Raw genomic sequence first — 27,992 nt, 5'->3', positions numbered from 1 at the left:
GATTCGATGGCTTCTCCAATGAAGCTTCATGGACAGCAACTATGAAGGCAACAACCTACCTCCTTACCTTCAGCTGCCCAAACTTCAAATTTTTTTAATATTTTTAATAATGTGATTCACCACATCAATCACCATTAGTGACCGTTTGCCACATGTCATGTGTTAATGGCCATGTCAACAAAATTGAAGAAAATTTGGACGATGCTAAATGGGATGAAAAAATGAAAGTTTTTGTATTTCTTAGTCAAAAAATATAATCTGTGATAAAACGTAAAAAAATGTAAATTTCGCGTATCTTTTGACCAAAAAATATAATTTGTGATAAAACGTAAAAAGAAATGTAAAGTTCGTGATTTTTTTTTACATTTACCGTATATTGAAAGTGTCATGCGACTTTAATTGTGTATAAAAGAAAAAAAAGGAATACTATAACCCATTATGGGGTTTAATAAAATCCGTGCGCCACGCGAGCAGTCACTTTTTAAAGATGAAACATGGAGAAGTCATGTCATAGTTTACAAGTTTCTTGCTTAGGCTCTCTTGCGAAATCGCATTGTTGCTTTAATTATGTAAATATTATAGGATAAATTGCACTGGTGGTTCAAAAAGTTTTACAAATATTTCAATATGGTACAAAAAGTTTTTTTTGCTACTTAATAGTACAAAATGTTTCAAAATTATTTCAGTATAGTACAAACCGTCATTTCGTCATTGACGCCATCAAACCAACGCTGATGGTACAAAACCGGTTGTTGTGGGACGTTACATGATGGCGCAAAATGTTTTGAAGTTGTAACTTAATTTTACACAATGTTTTACGTAAGTTACATGATGGTATAAAATTTACAGATCTTGTAAAGGACGGCTTGACGGTGTCAATGGCGAGATGACGGTTTGTACTATATTGAAATAATTTTGAAACATTTTGTACCATCAAGTAGCAAAAAAAAAAATTTTGTACCATAATGAAATATTTATAAAACTTTTTGGACTACCGGTGCAATTTACCCAAATATTATATAATAAAAATGTATGTTAAATATTTGATATACAATGGAATCAATATATTAGCAGGTAAAAGTATCATACAATCTTTCATTATAGGAATATGCATACATATATATATATATATGCTCTGATATAATAAAATATATTATGTAATTTTAATGTTGGTAGATATGTATATGTGTCTGTGGTTGTTTGATGTATTGTTATACAAATGCAAAAATATAGTTTTCCTATAATAGACAACATATCGATATTTATGAAGGTATATTATTATTATTATTATTATTATATATACAACGACTTCAGTTTGATATAAGTATATATATGTTTCCCGTACATATATACCTATTTGTTTCGAAAAGATATGATTTTTTTCGGTGTGAATTTTGATATTCAAAAGTCTAATTGGGCTCCGGTTAATCTAGTCAAACTGAACCAACCCACTAAGGGGTAAATCTCTTACAACATGGATTTTCTGCAATCATAAAGATTCGATCCGAAACTTTATTTAAGCATAACAAACGTCAAACTGCTTGAATCAACCCACATTAGTAAGATATGATATACTAAATAAAGGGTAAATTGCACTGGTGGTCCAAAATATTTTACAAATATTTCATTATGGTCCAAAAAGTTTTTTTCGCTACATGATGATACAAAATGTTTCAAAATTGTTTCATGATGGTACAAACCGTCAATTGGCCCTAACGCCGTTAACATTTTGCTGACGTGGCGCGTCCTATGTGTCATTTTTGTTACGTGGAACCAATCATAGTGCGTCACGTCATTTAAGAGAAAATAAAAATTTTAAAAGTCCAAAAAAATACAAAAAATAATAAAAAAATACAAAAAAAGAGTAAAAATTTTGAAAATTATTTTTAAAAAATTTTAAACTTTTTTCTAAATTTTTTAAATAATGTTTTTTATTTTTAATTTAATATTAAATTTATTTTTAAAAGTTTTAAAATTTTAAAATTTTTAGAATTATTCAAAATTTTTCGCCCACGTCAGCAATGAGGTGACACATAGTAGCCACGTCAGCGTCGGTTTGACGGCATCAAGTTCGAATTGACAGTTTGTACCATCATGAAACAACTTTGAAACATTTTGTACCATTATTAGCGAAAATTTTTTTTTGGACCATAATGAAACATTTGTAAAACATTTTGGACCATCAGTGCAATTTACCCACTAAATAAATGGACATAGATAAAATAATATTTCCTACTTTGATATTTGATTATTTTTTTCTTTATTCTACTTTCATATCTTGACACATTTACTTTAAATTTTTTTTTATGGAAAATTGATAGATATCGCGCAATATGTAAATAAATAAAAGCATTAACAATTTAATTGGCATATAAAATTCTTATATAAGTAGCTATAGTCAAATTTATGACACTACCAACTTTTTTTATTCTATTCATATTTTGAGACGGTAAATTTTTTCTTCTTTTTCAGTAATATATCTATCTATATTTCCCCCCTTTTTTTCTTGACTTTCAGTTCGATCTATTGTCCATAATAGTTAGAGATTATTCTATTAGAGTTTGTCTGTATGTTGTCAGATGTAGTTAATTAATTTTTTAGAATAATTTATATGTATTTGATATGAATGGTTTGTTGCAGTACATTAACAAATATTTGAGCAAATTAATCGCAACTAAAAATTATTCTTTAACTAGTTATTATTAGGTATGATTGCGCCATATAACCTAACGTTTGAAATAATTTTTAGTTTTAGCCCAAACTTGATTTTTTACCTAAGATATCCCAATGTTAACGTGTTGGTTTCACATTTAGCCCGACGCTAACTTTCCGTCCAAAATTGATGGAATTGCACACGTGGTACGTTAATTTTGTAATATTACTTACATGTATTACAAAATTAATGTGCCAAGTGTGCAATTCCGTCAATTTTGGACGGAAAGTTAGTGTCGGACTAGATGTGAAACCAACACGTCAACGTTAGGATAGTAAAAAATTAAGTTTGGGCTAAAATTAAAAATTTCTTCAAACGTTAGGGTATATAGTGCAATTAATTCATATTATTAAAATAAAAAATAAAAAAATAAAAAAATGGGGGGGGGGGGGAAAAGAGAGTGAAAGGCGGGGGCCATACGACAGGCTCCGGCCACTCCAAACGCGCCTTCATATGGTCAAGCGGAATACAGCGCACGAAACCGAGGAGGAAAGCACCGGCGGTTGGGGGGAGAGGAGATTTCTGGAGGCATTGGGATTGACTGATTGATTGATTGATTCACCGATCTCATATCCCCCGATCGACTTCCACCCAGTCCCCGGATCCTCACCGACACCGCATCCAATCCCATAGAGACATCTTCCCACTGCATCTGTAATCAGGTCTTCGGTGGTGTTCATTATCATGGCCCTGAACATGAAAACCCTGACCCAGGCCCTGGCAAGGACTGCGGCGGTGATCGAGAAGACAGTTCAGACGACCGTGCAGGAGGTCACCGGGCCCAAACCTCTTCAAGACTTTGAGCTCCTCGATCAGATCGGCTCTGCTGGGCCCGGCCTCGCCTGGAAGCTCTATTCCGCCAAGTCTGTCCGTGACTCCACGCTCCCCCAGCAGTACCCGCAGGTCTGTGTCTGGGTTCTGGACAAGCGGGTCCTGTCTGAGGTGCGCGCCCGTGCCGGACTTTCCAAGACTGCTGAGGATTCCTTCCTTGACATAATCCGTGCCGATGCAGCTAGGCTGGTGCGCCTCAGGCACCCGGGAGTGGTTCATGTGGTGCAGGCTCTCGACGAGAACAAGAATGCCATGGCTATGGTCACTGAGCCGCTGTTTGCTTCTGTGGCCAATGCTCTTGGGAACCTGGAGAATGTGACCAAGGTTCCTAAGGAGCTTAAGGGAATGGTACGAAACATGCCGCTTTTTTCTCTGCATTAGACGAGATTGTTCGTTCGTTCGTCGGTTCGCTTCTCTAATTATCATTTAATTTGGCATAACAATCATATGATGTGTGTGTATGACTGCTGGATCTATTCCCCTCGTTTGTTTCTTCTAGTCCCCAAGTCAAAAATATCATTGATATTACATACAAGTGCAGAGATGCAGCTCTCTTTCTAAGGCTAGACTAGAAGTCATTATCTGTTGTTCCCATCATTAGTGAGATATGTTTCGCGTAGGCTGCTACTTTGGGGGTTTTGAGTTCATACCGGCGATGCAGGGAAGTGGAGTTTGAACTCTGATAGATTTTCATGCAGTTTTCATCTTTGAACTCGTATTGCCTGTTTAAGTTTAAAAAAAATTTATAATTTGTTATGATAGAATTTTGTCTCTCTCCATTCATGACTTTTTTCTAAGCCCCCCCTTCTCTGCAATTCAGGAAATGGGACTGTTGGAGGTGAAGCATGGTTTGTTACAAATGGCAGAGACCTTGGACTTTCTCCATAATAATGCAAGCCTTGTACATCGTTCCATATCACCTGGGGTCAGTTATTTTGGCTCCAATTCTTTGTGAAACTCGCATTTGTTCCTGGTTTTACGTAGGGTGCTGTTAGTTCTGCAGGCGCTTGATCACCATTTATATGTGTGTATGTATACACACACACACACACACATATATATAGGATTAATTGGCTGTGAGTGTTCCACCTCGTTAGGAAGGATGGTAGACCTGAACTTTAAATGGAACATTCTGTAGGGTATGCACCCCCAGAACAAAATAGTATTTTAAATTATGTTATACAAAAAGATAAAGCTCTGGGGGGTCAGACAGTTTTTAGCCACCCAATGTTGTGTAGCTGATACAATCCAATGATAGAAGCAAATTTCAAAGTTGAAGCTAACTGGCAATTTGCATCTTCCTGTAAGAAACTATTCTAATGTCAAGCCTCCCTAGTTTCTCAAAAAATTTTAACTTTAAAACAAAATATATGATATTGGCAACTTTAATCGCTTCTCATAGAGTGCTAAGCGATGGCATCATAATCATCCATTGACTTTTGCTTATAAAACTTATTACCTGAGACTCCTTTTCAAGGTCAGAAATGATAGAGTTTGTCTTCACACCAATCACGCAACTTACACTCATTTCGAGTAGTATTATTTTCAACACTTGTTTGAGCTACGATCTCCCCTGCATCAGTGTTTGTTTTTTAGATGCTAGCAACTAGCAATTCTAGCTGATTGAGTATTTTATCAACGAAGATCGTCGAGTCTTTGGGAGCTGGCTTATGCTTTTTACTTAGCTCTATGTAGATGGAATACAGAATGCCAGGCATCTTTAAGTATCTGTTAAGAGGTTCTCTGAATATCGTAATCTGGACTTTTGGAACTATCCATTTGGCCTGTCGAGCAAGCAGTAACTCGAGTATATAGGAGGAGTCATTCTGCTCATCCTACAAAGCTGTGTTTTGGTTGCATTTGTAGTTTTGCCTTAATTAGCTGCGGCGAAGAGGTTGACTAGATAGAAACATTTAACTACGATAACAAAATTAGCTCAATTGCATGCACCCAGCGAGTTAGCTTTTCTCTTTTTTTGGATAAGTAGTGAATTAGTTTCTTCGAATGAATATTATGGTGGTGAAGTCACAAGTAAGAAAAAGTCGTCTAGAGGGTACATACTTGCATGATTTTCTTGCAGTGAAATCACTGGGGGTGCTGCTGCCAAGTTTGTGAAACAGCACTTATTGTTGACTGCAAACTAAGAGCTTGGCTTGGCATTGCTATTAGCAAGGAGAAGCGGAGATTGATTAACATGGTTCCTTTTTTTCCATTTTTTGGATTTCTTGAGCTTTTTTGGGGGAGTCGAATCCCCTGATTGTTTGTTAGCCAATAGATAGAGCTGTTAATTTATGGTATAGACAGTACAGGTGTGATATGAATGTTGTCCTGGAGTTCACTAACTTCCTTTCTCTCTTATAGGGGTGCCTTTTTTCTTTTGGTGATCTTTCTGTACACGTAAATCTTTACTCCTTCTCAGAGTTTCTCTATGAATCTAGAAAGTTACTCAAAAGTGACAGAATTTGCAAGTGATGCACATGTATAAAAGACCAGGACCTCAGACGGGGATAAATCAGCGAACATATGCATGAATGGAAGCTTCTTAAAGAGGCATAAGAATTTGTTCAAACAAAGTAAACCAGTTGTTTGCTTGATTTGAAATCTGTAGAACTCAAAGTGCAACCAAAGCATCCAGCTAACATTTGAGTGATCAGAGTGCAAAAAATCTTTTGCAATAACAAAATGAGAAACCACATGTTCCAGTAAATTTTTGAGACCATCTTAACAGAAAATCTATTGGAAAAGCCGAATTCAGATGAAGACAACTGCACAATGATTAATATTTCCCACCATAGTTGAGTTTTCTGGTGATTAGAAACCTATAGATTGCTAGAGATTCAATATTGGTTATGTTTTTTTCTTCATAAATTATGGTTAAGATCCCAGATACTGATCTCTTTTATAATAATCTTTTTAACGGCTACTAGTTCTTTGTGCCGAAGGAGTAGTTATTCTGGAACTACTGGGTAGTTTCTCTCTTCCAGTATCAAAATATCATTGTAATTGTCTTTTCATTTTGAGGTTTGTAACATTTTTGCCATGATTTTTCCCTTCGCAGAATATCCTTATTACTGCCAATGGAGCCTGGAAACTTGGTGGATTTGGTTTTGCAATCTCTACGGACCAAGCCTCGGGTGATCTGATTAATGTTCCTGCCTTTCATTATACTGTGAGTGTATCATCCATAAGATGAGGAGAAAAGAAAGAGTAATTTGTTTATTGCATATTGCTACATATGTATTATTCCGTGGCTGAACTGGGAAGTCTAATTCAGGGGAGATATATTGTCAAAGATAGTAGGCGTTCTAGGTTATGGCAAGCCAATAACGTTCTTATGTGGATAGATTGAGAAATGTGGAGGTTTCGATTTCACTCTCCTTGTTCAATCTTATGAGAGGATGGAGGTATAGATGGATATGTTACTAATAGAATACAAATTGGATAAATAAAAATAAGAGTGCGTTGCTGACTCTATATTACTGCTGTGATGCCTCAAATTCTAGAGGATGTGTTATGCAAGTACCACAAGGATAGGGCAAAAATTTTCTTGAGCATTGAACTATCTTTTAAGATGGGCATTGACAATTTGCTCTTGATTATGTTGCTTGCTCAATTCATAAGCGAATTGTTGTTTGTTTCATACAGAAAAGGAACACTGCTCAAACAAGGATGTTTTGTGTATCTGTATGCTAGATGAGCTGGGATTAGAAATGAATCTGTTTGAAGAAAGCACAATTGGCAGTAATAAAGGATAAAATAGGAGACAATCATTTTTGGTGCTATGACATGATGAGCAGGTGCATTGCTTGGAGTATTTGAGCTTTTTATCGAACTGTGTTGCAATATCTCGGCTCGTTAGAAACACTCAACTGTTGAAAAGAAAACATGGTTCCTTCCCACGCTTCTTGATATAAGCTGTGATCACATTGATGTGTTATTTTATCTTTGCTAGGATGTATTCATTTCTAAAGAAGATGATGGTCTCCTTATATGCCGTTTTTCAGTCTTCGCAGCTACTTATCCAATTGTCTGCAATGGATTATGCAGGAGTATGATGTGGAGGATTCTGTACTTCCCCTTCAGCCATCACTAAATTACACTGCTCCCGAATTAGTTCGAAGCAAATCTCCTTCAGTTGGGACTTCTGCGGATGTTTTTAGTTTCGGGTGCCTTGCTTACCACTTAATTGCTCGGAAGCCCTTATTTGACTGCCACAACAATGTGAAGATGGTACTTTTCCACTCAAATCTAGTTGCTTCTTACGATTAGCTTCTGCTCAAAGACAGGAGATATCGGTTGATAGAAAGTCCTCTCAGGACTGTGTTTTATAGAATAGTAAGTTGACCCAAAAAAAATATCACGTTTATAAGAAATAAATTTTTTAGGTAAAATTAGAGTGTCCTAAGACATTGGAGTAATTTGTTCCAATACATACTGTTAGTTAACATGAACAATGCTGATTAGACCAAGTGACTGTTAAATGTGGACATCTGTTGGCACTGTTGCACTCTATCTGTGCTGTGCCAATCTCCAAGCTGCACGTGTCTATCATAGATATCCTTTGTTTTGGGTTATGTAAGGATGCATTCATAAGCAGTGCATGTATCATTAGATCCTGGCGGACTTTTTATTATGAATTGTTTATCATAACCCTGTTGCATGCTGGGACTTCTGTAACCTGTGTTGGATTGTTAATTTCTTGATGCATTGAGGTAGACTGTTAGACTTCATGAGTGATTAAAATTAGTAGATCATAGGAAATGAACCGTTAAGCAAACTTGTGGCATATTTATCTGAGGCTGATGATACTTTAAGCTAGAGGACTGATTAATCTTAAGCTACTTTAGCATGCAGCTATCTATCGGAGCTATTTTATGGCCGTTTACATAAATTGAAGATAATAAAAAACCTTCAAAGATAAGGACCATGCTAAGGAGGCCCTTACTAGCACAAGGCGCAGACTCCTTTTCATCTCATTAGCCCCTTTTGTTCGGTTACCTACTCATCACTTGTTTGAAGTATCGATTGTGAGAAGGCAACAACAGGATTTGAATCTGGTCAACCTGATAGGTCTAATCACAGTCATTATTCACCTAACAGTAATGGTTGTCTCTGCATCAAGATTATAAACTGCTTTTGGGACCATGTGAACTGGAACAAGTGATACATGCATTGGTGAGGGCCCAAGACAGGGATCTAGATCTGATCAAGATAGGATCTGGACATAATAATGAACATTATAGAATTTGCTTCTAAAGACTCGTATTGGCTGATAGTATGCAAGCATGTTGCTTTTAATCTAAAGATGACGGTCTGCATGCTCTCATTGCTCTCTCTGTCCTGGTCCATCTTGCTTGGCCTTCTTTTCTTAGTGGTAAGCTGGTGTCTTTGAGTATTGCCAATTTAGTGTGTGATGATTTCATGTAGAGCATTCATTTTATAAATGAGCTAAGATTGACAAACTGCTATTTAGGTATGGTCTTTTCCTTAATTCTTATATGTCATGCTCTATTCACAATGGTTCTTTATACGTGCCTTCTGCAGTACATGAACACTTTGACATACTTATCAAGAGAGGCTTTCTCATCTATTCCACCAGAGCTGGTTCCTGACTTACAGAGGATGCTTTCCGTCAATGAATCTTTTAGGCCGACAGCTCTTGATTTTACAGGTCCTCGTCGCTTTTTGTTTGAATTTCATCCCAGATATGTTGAAGATGACCATATAAGGAAGAACCAGGAATAACAAGGACAACCAGTGAAAGGCTATCTGTTTATTTTTTGATTTGATTTTCAATAGTTGCCATTACTTTTGGTAGATGTGATACACATCTATTGAAAACCTGTGATTACCTTGACGTATAAACTCAAACGAAATTTTTTGAAACTTCTTGGGCTAGAGGCAATGACACATACTCGAACTGGTTGTACGGTCCTCACAGGATGCAATCCTTATCAAATTGTTAATTGGTTGGCAATGGCCCCATATTAAGTGTTGAATTAACTGACAGTCTTTGTTGGTTTACCATATACATTTGAAAATGTTGTCCAAGTGATAACGCACGTGCATATTCTTCCTTTTAACAGATTAGTTTTATAATTTTTGCAGGTTCTCCATTTTTGCGGGATGATACTAGGTTGCGCGCTCTTCGTTTTCTTGACCACATGCTTGTATGCAACCATATTTTTCCTGTTGGCTCCATCTGTGGTGGAGTTACCTTGTGATTGTTTGATGTTATCATTAGTAATGTTGCTAATATCATTCAACCAGCTATCTGATGAATATTGTGTTCACTGTAGGAACGAGACAACATGCAGAAATCTGAATTCTTAAAAGCTTTGTCAGACATGTGGAAAGATTTTGATTCTCGCGTTTTGCGCTATAAGGTTTGACTGTTTATGGCTCTGTTTTCTGTTCATCAGGATCCTTTTAAATTTTGTTGCCACTTCACTCATATTTGATTAAGAAACTGACTGCCTAGCTTATGGTGCTAAGATACTTGTTACTAGAATTAAGGGTAAATATATTTTATTCTTGGTCATTTGTACCTATATCCTCGAGTAAATATTGGGTTGCCAGTGTCATGCGTCAATACCTACCAAGAAATTGTTATTTCTACTATTATAAAGCCTGAACATGACTTTCGTCTCACTTTCATTTTCCCAAATTGCCCATGCCAAATTATGTTTAAGTAATCATTAAATTTCTGATAAGATATTATTTTATCAAATAACACCACCCCGTTCGCCCGGTTTTAGCTCCAATTTTTTTTCCTTCTCCGACTCAATTTTAACCTGTATCAGCTCTCTCTTTACATTTGTATGTATACGTGAAAGGTTTCAACTTTCAACCTTCCCTCCGTTCATTTTGTTGTCCTTTTTTTTTAAAACATTTAATTTTAATTTTTTAACAAATTTCAAGATTGCACTAATTAACATGGACAGAGTAATTAAACATTTAGTGATTATATTAGAGATTTTATCAAATTATCCGTGCATAGCACGGGTGGACCTGTGGTCTGACTTATAATGCCAACTTAACCTGATTTTGCAATAAGCAACAGTCTAAAAAATCATGATCTAATGAGATCGCACAATCTTGCATTGTGAAATTATGGTAGTTATTTTGATAATTATAACATATGTTATGTAAAATACTAGTTTTTTGTTATACAAATAGTAACACTGCAAATGGGTGGTTCTGGTTTATAGCTCTATCGGTGGGGCTTGAACAACCTTTCCAGGCTATTGAACTATGGTGGACCTTGACGAGGTGCCAAAAATTGGATCCAACACAATCTAGACTTAGTTTACAGTCTCTTCTGCTACTTGTGGGTTTCAAATTGAAATTAGTAACCAATTTTTCGTTCATCCAGCTGCAGTTTCCTTCTGGCATTGCATTGCTTATATAGATCTGTTTATTTGATGCTCTAAATTGGAGAATTTAAGTGGTTTTTGGTATGCCATGCAGGTACTTCCTCCGCTATGTGCAGAGCTCCGGAATCTGGTGATGCAACCGATGATACTACCCATGGTTCTCACAATAGCAGAATCACAGGTATTGGATCATCTTGGCATATGCAGCAAGCACATCTAAGTCACATCCATGGAACCTGACTAGGTCTATTTATTGGCTTTGATGTTGACCCCTTTGCATTGCATGGGATAGTTCCACCAATTTGAAAAAAAATATATAATTAAAAATTAAAAAGAAAAATTGCTTGGAGAATCAAAAGTAAAAAAGAAAAAAACCTTAGTGGTAGAAGAACTTACTTTCTAAGAGCTTGTGTATAGGGGTAGCAATACCTTTTGAGAGTTGAAACTCACATCACCAATCTTGAAAAAGAATATAATAAAAACAAAATATTAGAGAAAAGTAAAAAAAATAAAATTTTCGATAAAAATGAGAAAAATCAAAGCATAAATTTAATCAACTCAGTTGCGTCTAGAGAAAGTTTTGAGAGTTCTTGTCTAGTTGTAGAAGTATTTTTCGAGAGCTGAATATGCTCCTATTTATGTGTGTGATAATTCATATTTATAATTGTCATGCAAAATACAGATAAAATATAATTTGATTTTTTTTTTGCCATGAACAAATCTTTTTTTTTTGAAAAGAAATATTATCTAATCTAATCTATTTTTAAAAATAGATATATAAAAAACCTATAATTCATATATACTTTTTCTTGCTATATATATACTAAAGGTTGTCCACATAACTATATATTAACATATTTTATATTGTGTATGAATATATACTAACTTATATACTTATTTTGGTTTTAATATTTATTTATGAAATATTAATATTTATTTTAAAAAATTCAAGATTATTAAATAATATCTATACGTATAATAAAATCTTCTAATTTATTTCAAATGCATTATGTTATATAGATTATAAAAATTTAAAAAATCAATAAATTGGATTTTATGATGAGATATATTTTAAAAAAAATAATTCTGACAAATAAAAAATTCAAAAAATCTAGAAAATTTCACATATATATAAAATATTATCTAATCTATTTTAAAAAAATAGATATCTATAAAAAATATAATTCATATATACTTTTTCTTGTTATTTATATATACTAAAAGTTGTCCACATAACCATATATTAATATATCTATATTATGTATGGATATATAATAATATATACTTATTTCGATGTTAATATTTATGAGATGAAATATTATTTTTATTGAAAAAAATATAAGATTATTAAATAACATATAGTTTATAAAAATAAAAAAAATATTTTATGACGAGATATCTTTTAAAAAATATTTTTTATTGAAAATAATTCTGAAAATAAAAAATTTTAAAAAAATCTAGAAAGTTCTATTTAGAAAATTCATATTGGATTCAATGGAGATCACTGTAGTATCCAAAAGGTATTTTTGGTTTTATTAAATGGAATATTATTTCAGAAGATTTTGTTGCTAATTTTATAATTGAGTATAATTAAAAATAAAAATAAAAAACTCAAAAAATCAAGAAAATTTCTTTCAGAAATGGAGCATTCTAAGGTTATCTGAGATGAAATATTAACTTTCATATTAAAAAATTCAAGATTATTAAATAATAAATAAATTATATAAATTAAAGAAATCAAGAAATCATATTTTTTGATGAGATATCTTTTAAAATATTTTTTATTAAAAATAATTCCGAAAATTAAAAAAAATTTAAAAACCTAGAAAGTCCATCTAGAAAATTCATATTGCAATTGAAGATCACCGTAGTATTCAAAAGATTTATGGTATTTTCAGTTTTTTTAAATGGAATATTATTTCCTTCAATTGTAGATAACCGAAGTATTCAAAAGATTTTATGGTATTTTCGGTTTTTTTAAATGGAATATTATTTTAGAAGATTTTGTTGCTAATTTTATAATCAAAGATAATTTAAGATTTTGTTGCTAATTTTATAATCAAAGATAATTTAAAATTTAAAAAATTCAAAAAACCGAGAAAATTCCATTAAAAAACGGAGCGTTCAGACGCCATCTGGTCGGGTCCACCCCATACCTTGCTTTCATATATATATATATATGTGTATATATATATATATTGATCAATATTGATATTGATTGATTAGGTCAGATCTCAGCTTATTGCAACCTATTCCTTCAAAGTTGCAATACCTCTCTAGTGAAGAAAAACTGAGAGGATGATAGGCATCTCCATAGCCACAACTCATATACAATGAAGAGTCTAGGATATGTTTCATACGGGTAAAAAACAAAGCAGACACGATGTATATTATAAATCTGATCGGTGGTATCTTTGCCACGATTTTTCATGTTTATATTTCTTGTGATATGATTATGATTAGCCTGTTATGATTTACTTCTTAGAGATTGCTTCATACTTATTAAAATATTGCCTGCTTAGATTTTACATTTGCTGAATCTGTGGTGCAGGATAAAAACGATTTTGAGCTATCAACACTGCCAGCACTTGTTCCGGTCCTAAGCACTGCAGTTGGCGATACTCTGCTGCTGCTTGTGAAACATGCAGAGCTAATCATTGGCAAGGTACAATTGAACAAATCTCCTGATGCTGCTTGAAATTAGGCCGGTGGTCGATATCTGGGTCAAGTTCCTCTTTCTCTGTTGAAGTATGTTTAGTGGCCCGCCTACATAACCACTGGGTGAATTATATTTGTCCCAGTGAGTCATGAAAGAAGAGAATCAGAGCCAAAGTGCCTTAGTGAATATTTGTTGGAGACCAATCTTGTTCAAGGCTTAATGTATATTCGCTTCATCAGTATCAGATATTGACATGCAGACGATTCTTTAGTGTATAACCTTCATTCTCCTAGTGCTCTTGTATGTGGAATACTGTCTGTAGGCATTTATGTTGATCCTTCATCAACGAATGAATATAGCAGTCCTGCTGAATCTGTTTGTGCAAATGATTGCCATTGGATAGGAAATCAATCTAGTGTTCACTCTTTTGACTATCAATTTATGGAAACAAAGTTTTTGGCACTAGTTGACTATACTGAAGTTCCTTAAGCATTATATATGATGCATTTATCTACCTTCTATTATATTCTCTATTCTTAAAAATGCTTGGCACTCTATTTGGAGGGGGTGGATTGTCCTTGGTTTGAAAGAACACTGTTATAAGGGAAGAGGAATGGAAATTATAAGAATTGGGTGCTAAACCTTCCAAATTGGGAGGAAGGCACTTCTAATAAAGATTCGGGAAAAAAAGAAAAAGACAATTTGCCCTTTTAACTTATGATGCATCCCCTTTGCTAACATGATCGGAGCATGGGAGATTCTTTCTTCCATTCCCTTGCCTTCCTCTTTGTACTTTCCTTTTTGAACAGTTCAGAAGTCATATCCCGATTAACTGATCATTCTATGTACTTTTTGTGTTAGACTAGTCAAGAGCAGTTAATTTCTCATGTGCTTCCTTCACTAGTTCGAGCTTATGATGACAATGATGCTCGCATCCAAGAAGAGGTTTTGAAGAAGTCTGCCTATCTCTCTAAGCAACTTGACATCCAGGTGATTACTTTGTATCCTATGTGAGCACTGCTTTTGCTTTAGAATAGTTATAAGACACCTTATCATTTTGTAGTTATTTATCTAATATATGCAAAGACTTAATCTGTTTCGGTAATTGGATAAATTTCTTTATCATGTGCTTTTAGGACATAGCGTGTTATGTCTATTCTAAATCTCTTTTTAAGTTTTCTTTGGGATGAAGTTAAATTGGTAATCCTTATCAAATGAAAAAATATTTCTGCCTGCTGCTCTGGTGGGTGGCAAAGCCTCTTCTTACCAGTCGTTACCTGTATTCTAGAGAGTGACTTTCTTTTCTTTTTTAAGTAAAAGGGGATTGTATATTTTGGAAATAATCATCAATAAGAATGAAGAGGGGAAAAAAGTAGAAGTTCAGTCTTTGTTGTCTGAGTTCAAGAGTTGCAGATATTTAGTTAGCACCCTAGTTCCAGAGTTTCATATGTTCAGTTAGGATAACATAGTATATGGACATATCAAAGACACTTAACTTTATGGTCAGTTAGCCTGCTATGGTGTTCTGTAACTCTATTTATTTGTCTGATAGGTTCTATTATTAGACACGTTACATGTGCTATGATATGAAATTTGCTCAAATTTCTGAATTTTCAACCCAAGATATATATCTGCATGAGAGCATGAATTAGTGGAGACAGGATATACATATAGATACATATTGTATTTTTACAGAGGATGTATTATACTTTTGGTGCTGGTTAATTAATGATGTAATTTTCTCATTCTTTCCAGCTGGTGAAGCAAGCAATTTTGCCTCGTGTTCATGGCTTAGCTCTTAAAACAACTGTTGCAGCGGTATGTACAATTTCTGAAGATGCGCTCATGTAAAATATGACAGTGCAGATGAAAGATTATGTTATTCTGTGTATTTGCTGCTGTTACATTGATACATTTAGTTCCTGAAGCAGCATCAAACACACTGCCTGTTACAAGATCTGATTTGATGAAAGGGTTGCTTTGGAGAGAGGGAATATTTCTATTCTGTAAGAAATACGAGACATTATACTCAGAATAATCAGAAGTAATAAAAAATGGCTTTTTTCTGGTGGTAGTGCTAGCTGAAAAGAAAATTGCTTGCGTGGTAAAATTCTTATTTATTATAATACTCTGGCACATTCATTTGAGAAAGGAAAAAGACATTCTAGCCATGGTGGAGCTTTTATTTTGTTTTACTGCTGACTTAGATATTTAGGGTGTCACTGTCACTTCTTGGACTATTTTGTTTCTCTTCTGTGAATCTGTCATATATCCCTCTTTAAGTTAGGTTTTAATATATTATAATACAAATTTATTTTAAAAAACTATTGATTTTCTAATCCCTGTAAAATTTGCTGATTTTTAAAAATATCCAATAGAGGATATAAAGGAAGAGAGTTTGAGGTAATACAATAGTGGATTTCTTTTTTAATTTTTTGTTTTCAATATTTCCTTGAAAATGGGAGAGTTTTGAATAATTTATGTATATAGTAAAGTTTTAACTTTAGAAAAATGGTGGCGGTTCCAGAATTTTTTCCCTTAAGATATAAGATATAAGACATAGGACTTATACTAATCAGAAAAAATATGTCAAAAAATACACAGTGCAGCTCCGTCTCCTAACTTAATCTTTTAGGTGAGTCGGTTGTTTATAAGATGGTATTAGAAGCTCCTACATTTGACTATCCATCGTTTGCCTTTCATTTATGCAAACTGTGATGTTGAATCAGCCCAAAATGTTATTACCCTGTAAAGTAACAAGTATTCTATTCCCATTCTGTCTATGAACTTAAACTTTTCAGATAAGTAATGATGGCAACCAATTTCTTTGGTATCATTGGTTTGTATTCAGTTATCAATAATGCTCCCTGGACCTGTTATGCAGCATGTCTATTTTTCCATAGCTGTTAATGTAACAAACTTCTATGCTCCAGGCTACAGACTTCCTCTTGTGTGGACAATTTCATTGATTTCTCATTCCAATAATTGATAGAATGTCTCTTCTCGCCTTGAAAGGTGAGGGTCAATGCTTTGCTATGCTTAGGTGAGTTGGTGCCTACTCTGGACAAACGTGCTGCTCTGGATATTCTGCAAACTATCCAGCGTTGTACTGCTGTAGACCACTCTGCTCCTACTCTCATGTGTACCCTTGGAGTTGCCAACTCAATGCTCAAGCAGGTAAAACTCTCCTGTAGAGGGCCTGCCATATGAACTTATTTCGGCCTTGACTATTTTCTGCCAGCTGTTACAGCAACTCACTCTCTTCCTTTGTTCATGAACGTACCTGGTTCAGTATGGTGTAGAATTTGCTGCAGAGCATGTCCTGCCCCTGCTAACTCCCCTTCTGACTGCCCAGCAATTGAATGTTCAGCAGTTTGCCAAGTACATGCTCTTTGTAAAGGACATATTGAGGTATCAATCTTGCAATCTCTCCCTTGTTGCCCAAGTACATCCGTTTAGGTGTTTCTCCACCTCTCTTTTTTTTGGTTTAATCTTTCTCGACAACTGTGACAACAGGAAGATAGAGGAAAAACGGGGAGTCACTGTAACTGAGACTGGTGGTGCAGAGATGAATAATTCACTAGGAGATGGGGCGCTGTCGTCCCAAGCATTTGCGTTCAGCAAGGCTACTGTCCCTATTGTCTCTGCAGCAAAGAGTGGCCCAGCATGGGATGACGACTGGGGCATCCCTTCAGGTGGACCACCACCTGCCCCCAAGGACTCTGCAACAAATGCAGTACTAGCACCAGTGCCGCCCTCTATATCTTCTAGTGCAAGCCAGTCAATTCAGATGCCTTCTTTGCAGACGCTATCTTCCTCAATGCCATCTGCTGCAACAGTAGGATCTACTCAGCAGTCAGTCACAACAACATGTGCCCCAGTGGCTGACATAGAATGGCCACCACGAGCATCTTCTATGCCACCTCATCAGTCAAATGATGCAAAGCAGCAGCAACTGACCATGACGATGGCGGCACCTCCATCAACTCAGGGCTTTGATGATATCGATCCTTTCGCTGACTGGCCTCCACGGCCTGCTGGTGGCTTGGCCGGTGTCTCCGGTGCTTCAAATGGCAATACTGCAGCAGCAGCTGTCAATCCACAAGGTTTAGCTGGCGCGGGCAAGACATCAACCAACAATGCAATATTCCCTGCGAACAGCAGTAACAGCTGGGCATTCAGCAGCAGTTACCAAGGAAATCCGGGTTTGATTGGCAATAGCAGTCATAACTCTATCGGATCCTCAAGACAAAGTCATGGTAGCTCAAATCTACAAGGTCATGGTGAGAATAGATTGGCAGATATTGGGTCCATTTTTGGGACCAACAAGAAAGAACAAGCGTCTGCACCGAGGCTTGCTCCGCCCCCTTCAACCGCAGTTGGCAGAGGCAGAGGGAGAGGAATGCGCCTGCAGTCATCAACCTCTCGGTCCACCACTACAAAATCGTCTTCTGAGCAGCCACCTCTCTTAGACCTACTGTGAAAGTAATACCCACAAATATGAAGAACGTAAATCAAAAGTGAAATTGAGTTTACCAGCCATGCCTTGCGGGGTAGGCCATTCCACGGCGTTGTTGAGCAACTCTTCTGCATCCAAAGAACATGCATTGAGGTATATGCTAGGGGATGGCAGCTGGGTAAGTTGTGTGCTTGTGTCTCTGTGTAGAGTATAGGTCACGGTAATTGTACGGTAGAGTTTCTTTGACAGTTTTGTCCAATTCTTTAATCTCTCGATAGCCTGCTTCATCGCGTGAATCTCTGTGTGTGTGTTTTCTCCCCGAAAGGGAAGATGTATCTGAAGAACATCATTTCCTCTTATTTGGATAATAAAAAAAAGTGATTATTCTGCCTGGTCCAATGTTCTTATATCTGCTTGGAATCTTCCGGTTATCAAGTGATCAAAGAAAAGAAGATGATGGATTACATACATGGATTTAAAGTTGTTTGTAGCCTGTAGTATGGCCACGGCTTTGAAGGTTATTGCTGTTTTAAAGTATTTGTAATTCTTTTAATTATAGATTAGTTGAAGACCCGCGCAGGTGAGTTCAAATAATTTTTAGCTACAACTAATCTACTCAAACATTTATATATAACATATTGGAACAAACCATCATATCAAATACATATAAATTTTGACAGAATAATTAATTGTATCCCTCAACATCTACAAATATTTATAAGTAAAATAGAATAATTTCTAACGATTATGAACAATAGATCGAACTAAAATTCAATAAAAGAAAAAGGAAAAATATACATACATAGATATATGAGTGAAGTAGAAGAAAAAATTTACCGCGTCGGAATATGAATGAAATAAAAAAAATTGATGTTAAAAATTTGACAACAGGTACTTATATAAGAATTTTATGTCAATTAAGAATAATTTTGTTTATTAAAATATTGCACGATATCTATCAATTTTCAATAAATATGTGAAGATATAAAAGTAGAGTAAAGAAAAAATAATCAAATATAAAATTAGAAAAAATTATTTTATCTACGTCCTTTTTTTTTACAGAATATTAAATATATCTTATATTTCCGAAACATATAGGTCATATATATATATATGTGTGTGCGCAAGAAAAAACAAGGAAAACATGTATACACTTTCAAATCAAAATGAAATGGTTGAATATATTAATTCATAAAGCCAATATAAATATACCTCCACTATATATATTCATAAATATCTATATATTGCATATTATAGGAAAATTGTATTTTTGTATTGACATAATGCGTCAAACGGCTATACACACATACATATATCTGCTAATAAAAAATTAGACTATATATTTATTATATCAAAGCGCGCGCGCACATATATATATTCCTGAAATGTAAAATTGTATATTATCTTCACCTATTAATATATAGATGTCATTGTCTATTAAATATTTCACATATATTTCACCATATAATATTTACATAATTAAAGCAATTACGTGGCTTCACAAGAGAGTCTGCACGAGATAACCTATAAGCAATGACTTGACTTCTTCACATTTCATCTTTGGAAGGTGGTTGCGAGGGAGATAGGCAAATAGTTTGCTTTTATATATATACTGGTGATATATATGTAGAAAATTGTTCATCGAATATGACACGAATTATGTTATAATATTATACTATGATTTAAGCAATAATTGGATTTTGGAATAACCTCCACATTTGTATAACGGTTGAAAAGTCGAAAACAAATATTTTATTCTTACTCTCACTATTATATAATTCAAAATAAAATAAAAAAGTTAAAGGATAATATTGTCCATTTTATTTTATTCTCCTCTCTCTTTTCTCCCATGTGTCGATTTCTCAATTTTGCTCTCTACTGCCTCTGCCTCTCAATCCCATCTTCTATACTTACTTTTTTATTTTGATGTATGACATTCATATGTAAAGCGGGTACCCTCTAGTATTATATTGGTAGTAATCATGTTATATATTGAGGTAATTTATTTTGTATTTGGGTCTATTACACTTCAGTGATTTCATTGGCCAAATTGATAATAAATAAGTTAAACAGACGTTGGTTGTCCCTCCGCCAATCTTGTACATGATTTCACTATTTGGGGCTGGAGTCACATAATTTGAAATAATATTTTAGGAAATTAAAGCAATTGGAAAGTACATATTTGAATCGAAGAAAAAGGAAATAGAATCTAAGAAATCACGTTAGGAATGTAAGACATATTCTGAAAATTTTATAATTTTTGCTCGATTATATATATAGATATAAAGATATAATTATGCATTACAAAAAAATAACACAATAAGAAATAACATCTATATGTATTCACATATTCATTGAATAGTTTATATTAAGAATTTATATCTTGTTAACTCTATAACTATCAAACCTCAATTTCTTAACATAGATGTATAGCGCTACATAAAATTTCCTGAAACTACAATATTCAAGTAAACAAAATTATCATTAGATTTATTTCAATATATTCATGTAATATCACATGATAATGAGAAATTATTTGTGAAATAGTTAATATTAAGATAAATATATTTTGGATTCTTAACATCAAAGTAAATAACAATGCAATCCATTTGGATTAATTGAAGTGGTTCATCTCTTATTTCCCTTAAATAGGGCATTGGATGTCTTGTGAATAGAGAAAATCCATACTAAGAGAATTTTACCCCTTAATGGGTCGAATCGGCTCGAACTGGATCAGTTGAGGCCTAGTGGGCTTCCGAATATTAAGATACACGTCAAAAGTAAACAGTAATGCAACAATTGAATATAAAAGTAATTATTTGGACGAAATATTAAAAGGATAACTAATGTCTAACTTTCCGTACTATATCTTCTCGTTTTAATATTGTTATTGATATCCTAACGAAAGTTTAAGTTGACGACCCAAATTCCTAACAAAATATAAGAAAGAAAAAATGGATCTTCTTTACGTAAGTTATGTCATTATGGGGTAGCATCTACACTGTCGATTGGATCCTGTACCAATTGAATATGGAGCCAAACTTATGGAGCTTCGAACATAGTGGATAAATCTGCCTGTGAAATTGATCAAAAAAAAAAAAGAGAAACGACTTTATTTGCAAAACTACGATTGTTGCTAGTCAACTAAAGAGAGAGATCTAGATTCAATAAAAAGGAGATGTAATATTTTAAAGGGGTTTTACTTCATATATCCTATGGAATTATCCTGTTTCTTAAATTTATTTAATGGTTTAAAAATTACCCAAAAATGCATGTGATTTACATCTAGTTCCGAATTTATCTCAGCGTTAATATTTTAGTCAACATTGAATAGTGTTACTGACGTTGAACGTAAGTGGGCTTATTTTTACCACTATGATCCTTTGTCCGTGATAGATTTGAGAAAAAAAAATTAAAATTATGGGATAGGTTTGAAAAAAATCAAAACTATGGGATATGTTTGGAGCTCACTTATGCTTTATTGACGGCATGATAAATTTTAAATAAGATATAAATCATTGGTTTTTTTTGATAATTTTTAAAGTATGTAATAAATTTAAAAAAATTATAAAATTATGGAACATATGTTGTAAAAACCTATTTTAAATTATATAATAATATATACATAACTGAAATAGAAATATATGCATAAACTATAATATATATATATATATATATATTTGTATATTGTATTTATGTACAACTTAGAATAATTAAAAGATATATCAAATATAAAAGTTATCTATAATTAAGTCCAAATAAGAAATTTGATATATTTTACTCAATATATGACTTACATAATTATATAATTGGAATAGAATTATATACATAGACTATTACATTTTTATATTTTATATACGATATAGAATAATTAAAAGGTATATCAAGTGTAAAAATTTCCTCTAAATAATTTGTTAGACAACACCGCGGAATGCATGATGTAATTTTTTCTTATGATAAAAAAAAATCATGTGGCATTACCTAGCAAATTCTTTATGCATACATGTTAAGAGAAGAGAGGTATGGCTATTCGAACCAAGCCCCGAAAGCAATCGCGCGCAGGCGAAGCCCATGCATGAAGGCTGATATTATATCTTTCAGTTTCTATTGTATTATATATTTAAAATAACGTCAACTCATAACTAATAAATTTATAATATCTTAACTAACAAATTTTAGAAAATTAATGTAAAGGACATAATAAAATGAGTTAGTTCTTTTTCAGTAAGTATAAAATGAGTTAATTTCATTAAATTTATTTATAAACTCAAGTATCAATATATATTTTCACTAATAATGTCGAAGTAAATTTCATTTGCCACTTTAAACGACAATATAGGTGTAATTTTCTTTTAATTTATTTAACTCGCTACCGTCTTTAATTTGCTGCATCCTTTTCTTTTAATCTTGCATTTTTATTCAAATGCATTTCATGTAAAAATTTTATCATTATTTTTAAAATTTCATATAAATTTTCGTGGATCCATACTTATCTTATAATATCATGTTATAAATTTTAAAAATTTCATGTAAAATTATGTTCGCACAATTGAAACAATTTCAAATTAGAATGTTCAATTAGTTTTAAAATGAGTCACGCTATACTTATCTGTATATATACTTTCCAATAATATTTGTTCTCATACTTCGACCATATGAAAATGGTAATTGTTGATAAAAAGAGTTTTTGAAAACCTGCGTCATATAGCTGGCTCCTTCCTAGTTCATATTGTGCCAATTGAATGGCAGGGGAAAAAAAAAAGGGATAGATAGATAGGTGGACCCTAGCAATGAGTGGCTGATTACACCAATAAGGATGAAATAAAAAGGGCAAATTACGCTCTCCTTCTTAAAGTATTGTTAAATGACATTCCAATTTATTTTTAAGAAAAAGACATTTCGCCCCATTCACCCCATTAACCATATTTATTGACATAATAGAAAATATTTTCTTTTGTTGTCAATCTTTAATTAACTTTTCGATTTCATCCTACTTCTTTTTTTTTTTAATTTTAATATTGTTTTCAACGTGTCACGCTAAGTTCTTTTTGGTCTTGTCATTTGAATTTACGTCCAATCCATTGACATGAAAATTATTTGCGAATGAGAAAATATTTTTTGAAAATTGAGAAATTTTAAAATAAAATACAACTGCTACCAATGTAGGTTGGTTCAAACGGTTCTACTATTGTTCCGCTTAAAATTAATAAATAAATAAAGAAAAGGAGAAAGGCAACAAGAAGTAAGAGTGGGAATGCCGGCCACCATCTCCTGGAGGGTCCAGAACAGTTGTAGATGAACAACAAGGTAAGGGGCTTGTTTGGCGCCGATGAACCGTTGTAGTCGTGGACTTTACGCAGGCTCTTTAGAGTTATTTATCTTTTTTCTTTAATTAAAGACTTATTGTTCACAAAAATATTGCATGATAGTAAACTTCCCTTGAGATCACGATAAAGTAGCAGTTTGGGATATTGCGAAGGGCTTGATTGCTTGTTGACGTGTTGTTCTTTTTGTAGAGTCTTTTAATCTTGAAATTATTACGCATCAATAAATTTATGATAAATTCTAATGACAAGATGAATGAGACAAAAAAACGTGTAATATTGAGTGATGTTTAAAAAGACTAGATGTTTATCCGCGCTACACGCGAATTTTGTCAAATTAATGGAAAAGCACGTCCTTTGCTTGAAAATGGAAGATTTTGAAGGGAAAAAAAAAGGCTCTTTATTGAAATGATTAAAAAAATTATACAAATTATGAGAAATATTATTGTAATTAAATATTTAAAGGACTTCGCCTTGTGTGTGGGTTGATATAAAGGAGATAGAAAGAGAGAAAAGAAGAGGAGAAAGATGGAGGGGAAGCGGGTGATTAAAAAGTATATCAATCGACGAAATTATCCTGAATTTCTACCTAATCCAGTGGTTTTAAGTCTATTAAAATTATTTATTGTCGGCATTGTCGGAAGGTGAAAGGTAGACAGAATTTTTTGTTCTCCTTTTTAAAGTAGCATAGATTATGGTTAACAAGTAAAAACATCTTATTAATGAAAAAAAAGAAGTCTAAAAACGTAATTGGCAACACTTGAGAATTTCAGGCGTGTCAGACAGCGATCACAAGTAAATTGATGTGCCACCAGTTGGCTCTACCAATACAGAGAGTTGTGCCACGACCTTAAAAGTCTGCGAGACAGAACGGCGGCTGAGTTTCGAACAAACGAAGTCTAAATGCGCCTCGAACGATTTTACGACTTGAGAATTTAGCCGTTTTGAGTTCTCCACCTAATATCCACGTGATGAGTTCAAAATAAAGGGAGCGGCGAAGGGGCCAGCCACTAATCTCGGTCAAAGACAACTCAAAGATATTGAGTTACGATCTGATTTAATTCGCTTGGACACTTGACCAAGTGAACCCTTAAATCCCACTGAGGGTTCGACGAGCGTTGCCGAAAGGGACTGAAGTCACTGCCTTGAACGTCCAAGGCTCCAGAGATAGGAAAAAGTTCCAAGAGAATCGGCTTGCTAAAGCCAACTTGGGCGACGATTTGTGAAAACTGATCCAAGGATCAAACTACTCCTAGTGGATGAAGAGCAAATTGCAAGAAAAGAAAGTGCGGGAAAGAAAAATGCAGTACGATTGATAGTTGTGCTGAAGAGGATTATAATAGATTCCGAACTCGGTATATACAGGCGTTACAATAGAATCCTCTAGAAATGGACATAAATCGAATACGCCTATAAAATACGAGATCGAAATATTATTTTAAAAGGAAATAGCAACCTAGATATCCTAAAATTTTGAAGATGAAATATTCTAGAATCATCGGATAAGAAGACATCTGATTCCTAAAATTGAGAAATATCGCATGAGTAAAATACTTGCTGAACGAGTACACCGTCACTTTGAATTTCCTCAACAAGGCTGCATGTCCAAGACTTGGACAATCTTCCAACATCAATCCTCTTCTTGAACTTAAGCTCCAATTAAATATGCTAGCTTCGCGCATACGCCCCGGCCGGCCTTTCGTTTAGTTAGGTAATGATGCTCCCTCGCATTCTCGAATATCATTATTATGGAGAGCAAATAACATCAAAAGATTTGAAGAGCTACATCTCAAAAAGCAGGACTGAATCATTGACAACCAACGAAAATTACAGAGACCCCCACCCCAAGCAAAATTATCAGCGCGAAGAAAAAAAAAGAAAAATCTCAAATATCACGGCATTGAGTGGTCTTCACGGCTTCTTTTGAATTGGATCGCCAAATGGAAAATTAGTAGTCAGGTACAGTTGAACGCTTTCGATTGGATTGAGAGTGTCGTATATGAAAGCTCAAATACGATGTTGAGAGTCCACACAATTTGTGAGTGTCATATTACTATTCAATCTTGTGATTCTATAATGTAAAAATAGACACGTCATATTATCTGAAAGCTTCTATTTTTCCATTGGGAGGGAGGGAACAATTCCAAATTTGAACTCATGCTCATGCACCCTAAACATGAAAGGGGCTTTTTCATTACAATTGAGATGAGATGAGATGAGATGAGATTTGCATACTCGTATCTTTCGGTTGTCCTCTGACTGCAAAGGGATCAAATCCCACACTTGGTGGACTTCTTAATAATTCGTTCGTTAATAATACGTGAAAAAGGAGGGAAAGCTGCACTTTCGGTCGTATCTAATCTAATATGTCAAAAAGGGCCGGTTGCGAAGGAGAATATGGGCCTAGCGACTGGCCCAATAAGAGGGAAGATCGTGCGCTGGAGAGGGATGGGCTGAGTCAGGCCCATTTTGCCAAGAAGGACATGCAGGCACTGCCCAGCAAGAGCGAGAGGCTTGCCCCAAGCTGGAGCCTCGGATCGCTGAGCATCCGGGGGCTCATGTAATCCGCTGCTATGAGGTCCACCAGCGCCATGTATATCAGTATCCCAGCCGATGCTGAGTTCAGCACTCCCCCGACGATGAGGGCCTCCCGGCTGTCCTCCCTGTACACTTTCGAGATGCCTATCCCCACCGCGATCCCTGCTGGGGTCGTCAGTGCAAAATACAGCACCATTGCTGCTACAGCCCGGCTCTCGAACTTGGCCTGCACCACAGTGCAACAGACTTAAGCGAGATTAGTTTGTAACTTTCCAGCACTACATATGCTTTGCTTGCGAGTACATCGCAGATATTTATGGACTCACTAAATGTTACCAGGGACTCATCCCGCACCTTCGGTTTTATAAGGATGATTTGACCATGCACAGACAGCATGTCACCGAGCATGACTTCTTTAATATAAAAACAGAACACGATATACGGTGAACTGAGGTTGAGTAACAACCCAACCCACCTGAGAGATGCATCCGCCGAGCCCGATGCCTTCGAACAGCTGGTGAAAAGTCAGAGCGACTATGATCGGCTTGATAGTGTCTGGACTCTCTGAAGCTCCCAGTGAGACTCCAATTATCACCGAATGGACTACTATCCCCATCTCCAAGACCTGCTCCCAATTCCATTGCCACCCCACCCCAGTTAGTCAATCACAAACAAACAAATAAGAAGAGCTACCTAGCCATATTTATCTAATATTATTAATCCTGATCTTCAACTACACTGCTGGCACTTAGCTCAGTGGAATTAGATGTGCCTAGCTACTACCTGAGTCACGATACGGTGGCGGATGAGGTCAGATGAGCTAGATCGCTCGGTGACTGGAGCAGAGCCATGGGCATGGCCATGGGAGGCATGAGTGTGGACGTGCACATGACCCTGGTGCCCTCCCTGCATCTCCTCGTCTCCGCTCACTTTTTTCATGAAGTGAGACCTCTTGTAGTAGCCCGTCACGAAGGCATCGATCATCATCGTCCCGATTGCCGAGACCATCGAGACGAACCCAGCAAATGGGAAGTCCTTCCACGGAGCCACTCCCAGGCAGGGGCTCGCCAAGCTCCCGAAAGCGTCCGGCAGTATGTGAATGAAACCCGTGGCTAGGATCACTCCGGCTGCGAAGGACTTTATGAGAAAGAAGGCGGTGTTTTCAGGGTGGAGAGCAGGGATCTTCTTGCCCAGGATAGGAAGAGAGACACCCATAGCACCCGCGATGAGGATGGAGCAGATAGCAGTGAGCTTGTAGCTCAGGGCTTTGCTTCCATCACGACCTTCAGGTTTCGACTCGCATGTGCATTCCGCCGCAGTAACCGACTGAGCAGAAAGAAGAAGAAGCAGAAGGAGAGGAAAGCAAGCAGTGAAGGGCTTATTCATGGTCACTGTTTGGTTGCAGGGAGCTGAACTGAGCTGAGATGATCAGAGATGGGGTATGGCGATAGTGTGACCGAGTTGGGTCTGATGTATTGTATTTATGGGAGTGTGTTTAAGGAAAAGTGGAAGTTGAGGTATATATTAAGGAAAGGTGGGAGTGGGAGGCAGCAGTAACATGGCGACATGCAGCCTCATGCAATGCAGCTCTAAGATACAAAGTGAAGGGCAGAGACAAAGTGTGCGGAGATTAAGCCCAAAATGTCGACATAATGTGTTAATTCACACAGTTAAAAAATTTAAGTTAAAAGAGAGAGAGAGAGAGAGAAAAAGAGAAGGCAAAGTTAGAGAAAGAAGCTTTCGTTTAGTGCTTCTAGTCCAACACTAAACACTGCGGTGCTAGGCACTAGGAGGAAGAGGAGAGGAGATGTGAGGAGAAGACCCCAAAGGAATAATAATAATATAATTAGAAAGTCCATAAAAAAAAAAAAAGCGCGAAAAAAGTGACCAGTTGGTGTTGTATTGTTCTCCCTGCCTAGGAAACCAACCAATCAATTCGCCCCAAAAGGTTGTTGAATGAGATCACGAGGTGTATCAGGCTTAAAACTCATTCCTACTCGGATGTCGGCATTTTTGCTTGCAAAATACCTTCGTTGGGTTTCAAATTCGTCGACTGCGTTGTACACGGACAATGCAATTTGTCAAATTATAT

The 27,992-nt window shown here is 35.2% G+C and overlaps 2 protein-coding genes across 2 annotated transcripts; one reads left to right on the top strand and one right to left on the bottom strand.

The window, feature by feature from the left end:
- Positions 1–3,397: 3,397 nt before the first annotated feature.
- On the top strand, positions 3,398–18,437 carry LOC116207409 (SCY1-like protein 2). The gene is made up of 14 exons (XM_031540331.1): positions 3,398–3,892; positions 4,365–4,469; positions 6,603–6,713; positions 7,592–7,774; positions 9,089–9,215; positions 9,653–9,714; positions 9,844–9,930; positions 11,015–11,101; positions 13,472–13,585; positions 14,441–14,569; positions 15,335–15,397; positions 16,595–16,756; positions 16,872–16,990; positions 17,096–18,437. The coding sequence occupies exons 1-14, from the start codon at positions 3,398–3,400 to the stop codon at positions 18,060–18,062; spliced, it is 2,811 nt and encodes a 936-aa protein (XP_031396191.1). The 3' UTR covers positions 18,063–18,437.
- Positions 18,438–25,441: 7,004 nt separating this feature from the next.
- On the bottom strand, positions 25,442–27,436 carry LOC116207195 (zinc transporter 8-like). Its single transcript, XM_031540082.1, has 3 exons — positions 26,684–27,436; positions 26,376–26,525; positions 25,442–26,126 (listed from the first exon to the last, which is right to left on the bottom strand). Exons 1-3 carry the CDS (start codon positions 27,284–27,286, stop codon positions 25,821–25,823), a joined length of 1,059 nt encoding a protein of 352 aa, XP_031395942.1. The 5' UTR covers positions 27,287–27,436; the 3' UTR covers positions 25,442–25,820.
- Between the last annotated feature and the right edge of the window lie 556 nt (positions 27,437–27,992).

The sequence above is a fragment of the Punica granatum genome, chromosome 5 (assembly GCF_007655135.1).
Source record: "Punica granatum isolate Tunisia-2019 chromosome 5, ASM765513v2, whole genome shotgun sequence".
Classification (NCBI taxonomy): Eukaryota; Viridiplantae; Streptophyta; class Magnoliopsida; order Myrtales; family Lythraceae; genus Punica; species Punica granatum.
This window is presented reverse-complemented; position numbering and strand designations above follow the sequence as displayed.

What these genes read in the sequence shown, in the direction of transcription:
- LOC116207195 (XM_031540082.1), bottom strand. Translation starts at nt 27,286, where the DNA reads ATGAATAAGCCCTTCACTGCTTGCTTTCCTCTCCTTCTGCTTCTTCTT. An exon ending in GCCACCGTATCGTGACTCAG is followed by an intron (nt 26,526 to 26,683) that starts GTAGTAGCTAGG and finishes AATTGGGAGCAG; the next exon opens with GTCTTGGAGATGGGGATAGT. An exon ending in TCGGCGGATGCATCTCTCAG is followed by an intron (nt 26,127 to 26,375) that starts GTGGGTTGGGTT and finishes ACTGTGGTGCAG; the next exon opens with GCCAAGTTCGAGAGCCGGGC.
- LOC116207409 (XM_031540331.1), top strand. Translation starts at nt 3,398, where the DNA reads ATGGCCCTGAACATGAAAACCCTGACCCAGGCCCTGGCAAGGACTGCG. An exon ending in TCACAATAGCAGAATCACAG is followed by an intron (nt 11,102 to 13,471) that starts GTATTGGATCAT and finishes TCTGTGGTGCAG; the next exon opens with GATAAAAACGATTTTGAGCT. An exon ending in TTTGTAAAGGACATATTGAG is followed by an intron (nt 16,991 to 17,095) that starts GTATCAATCTTG and finishes CTGTGACAACAG; the next exon opens with GAAGATAGAGGAAAAACGGG.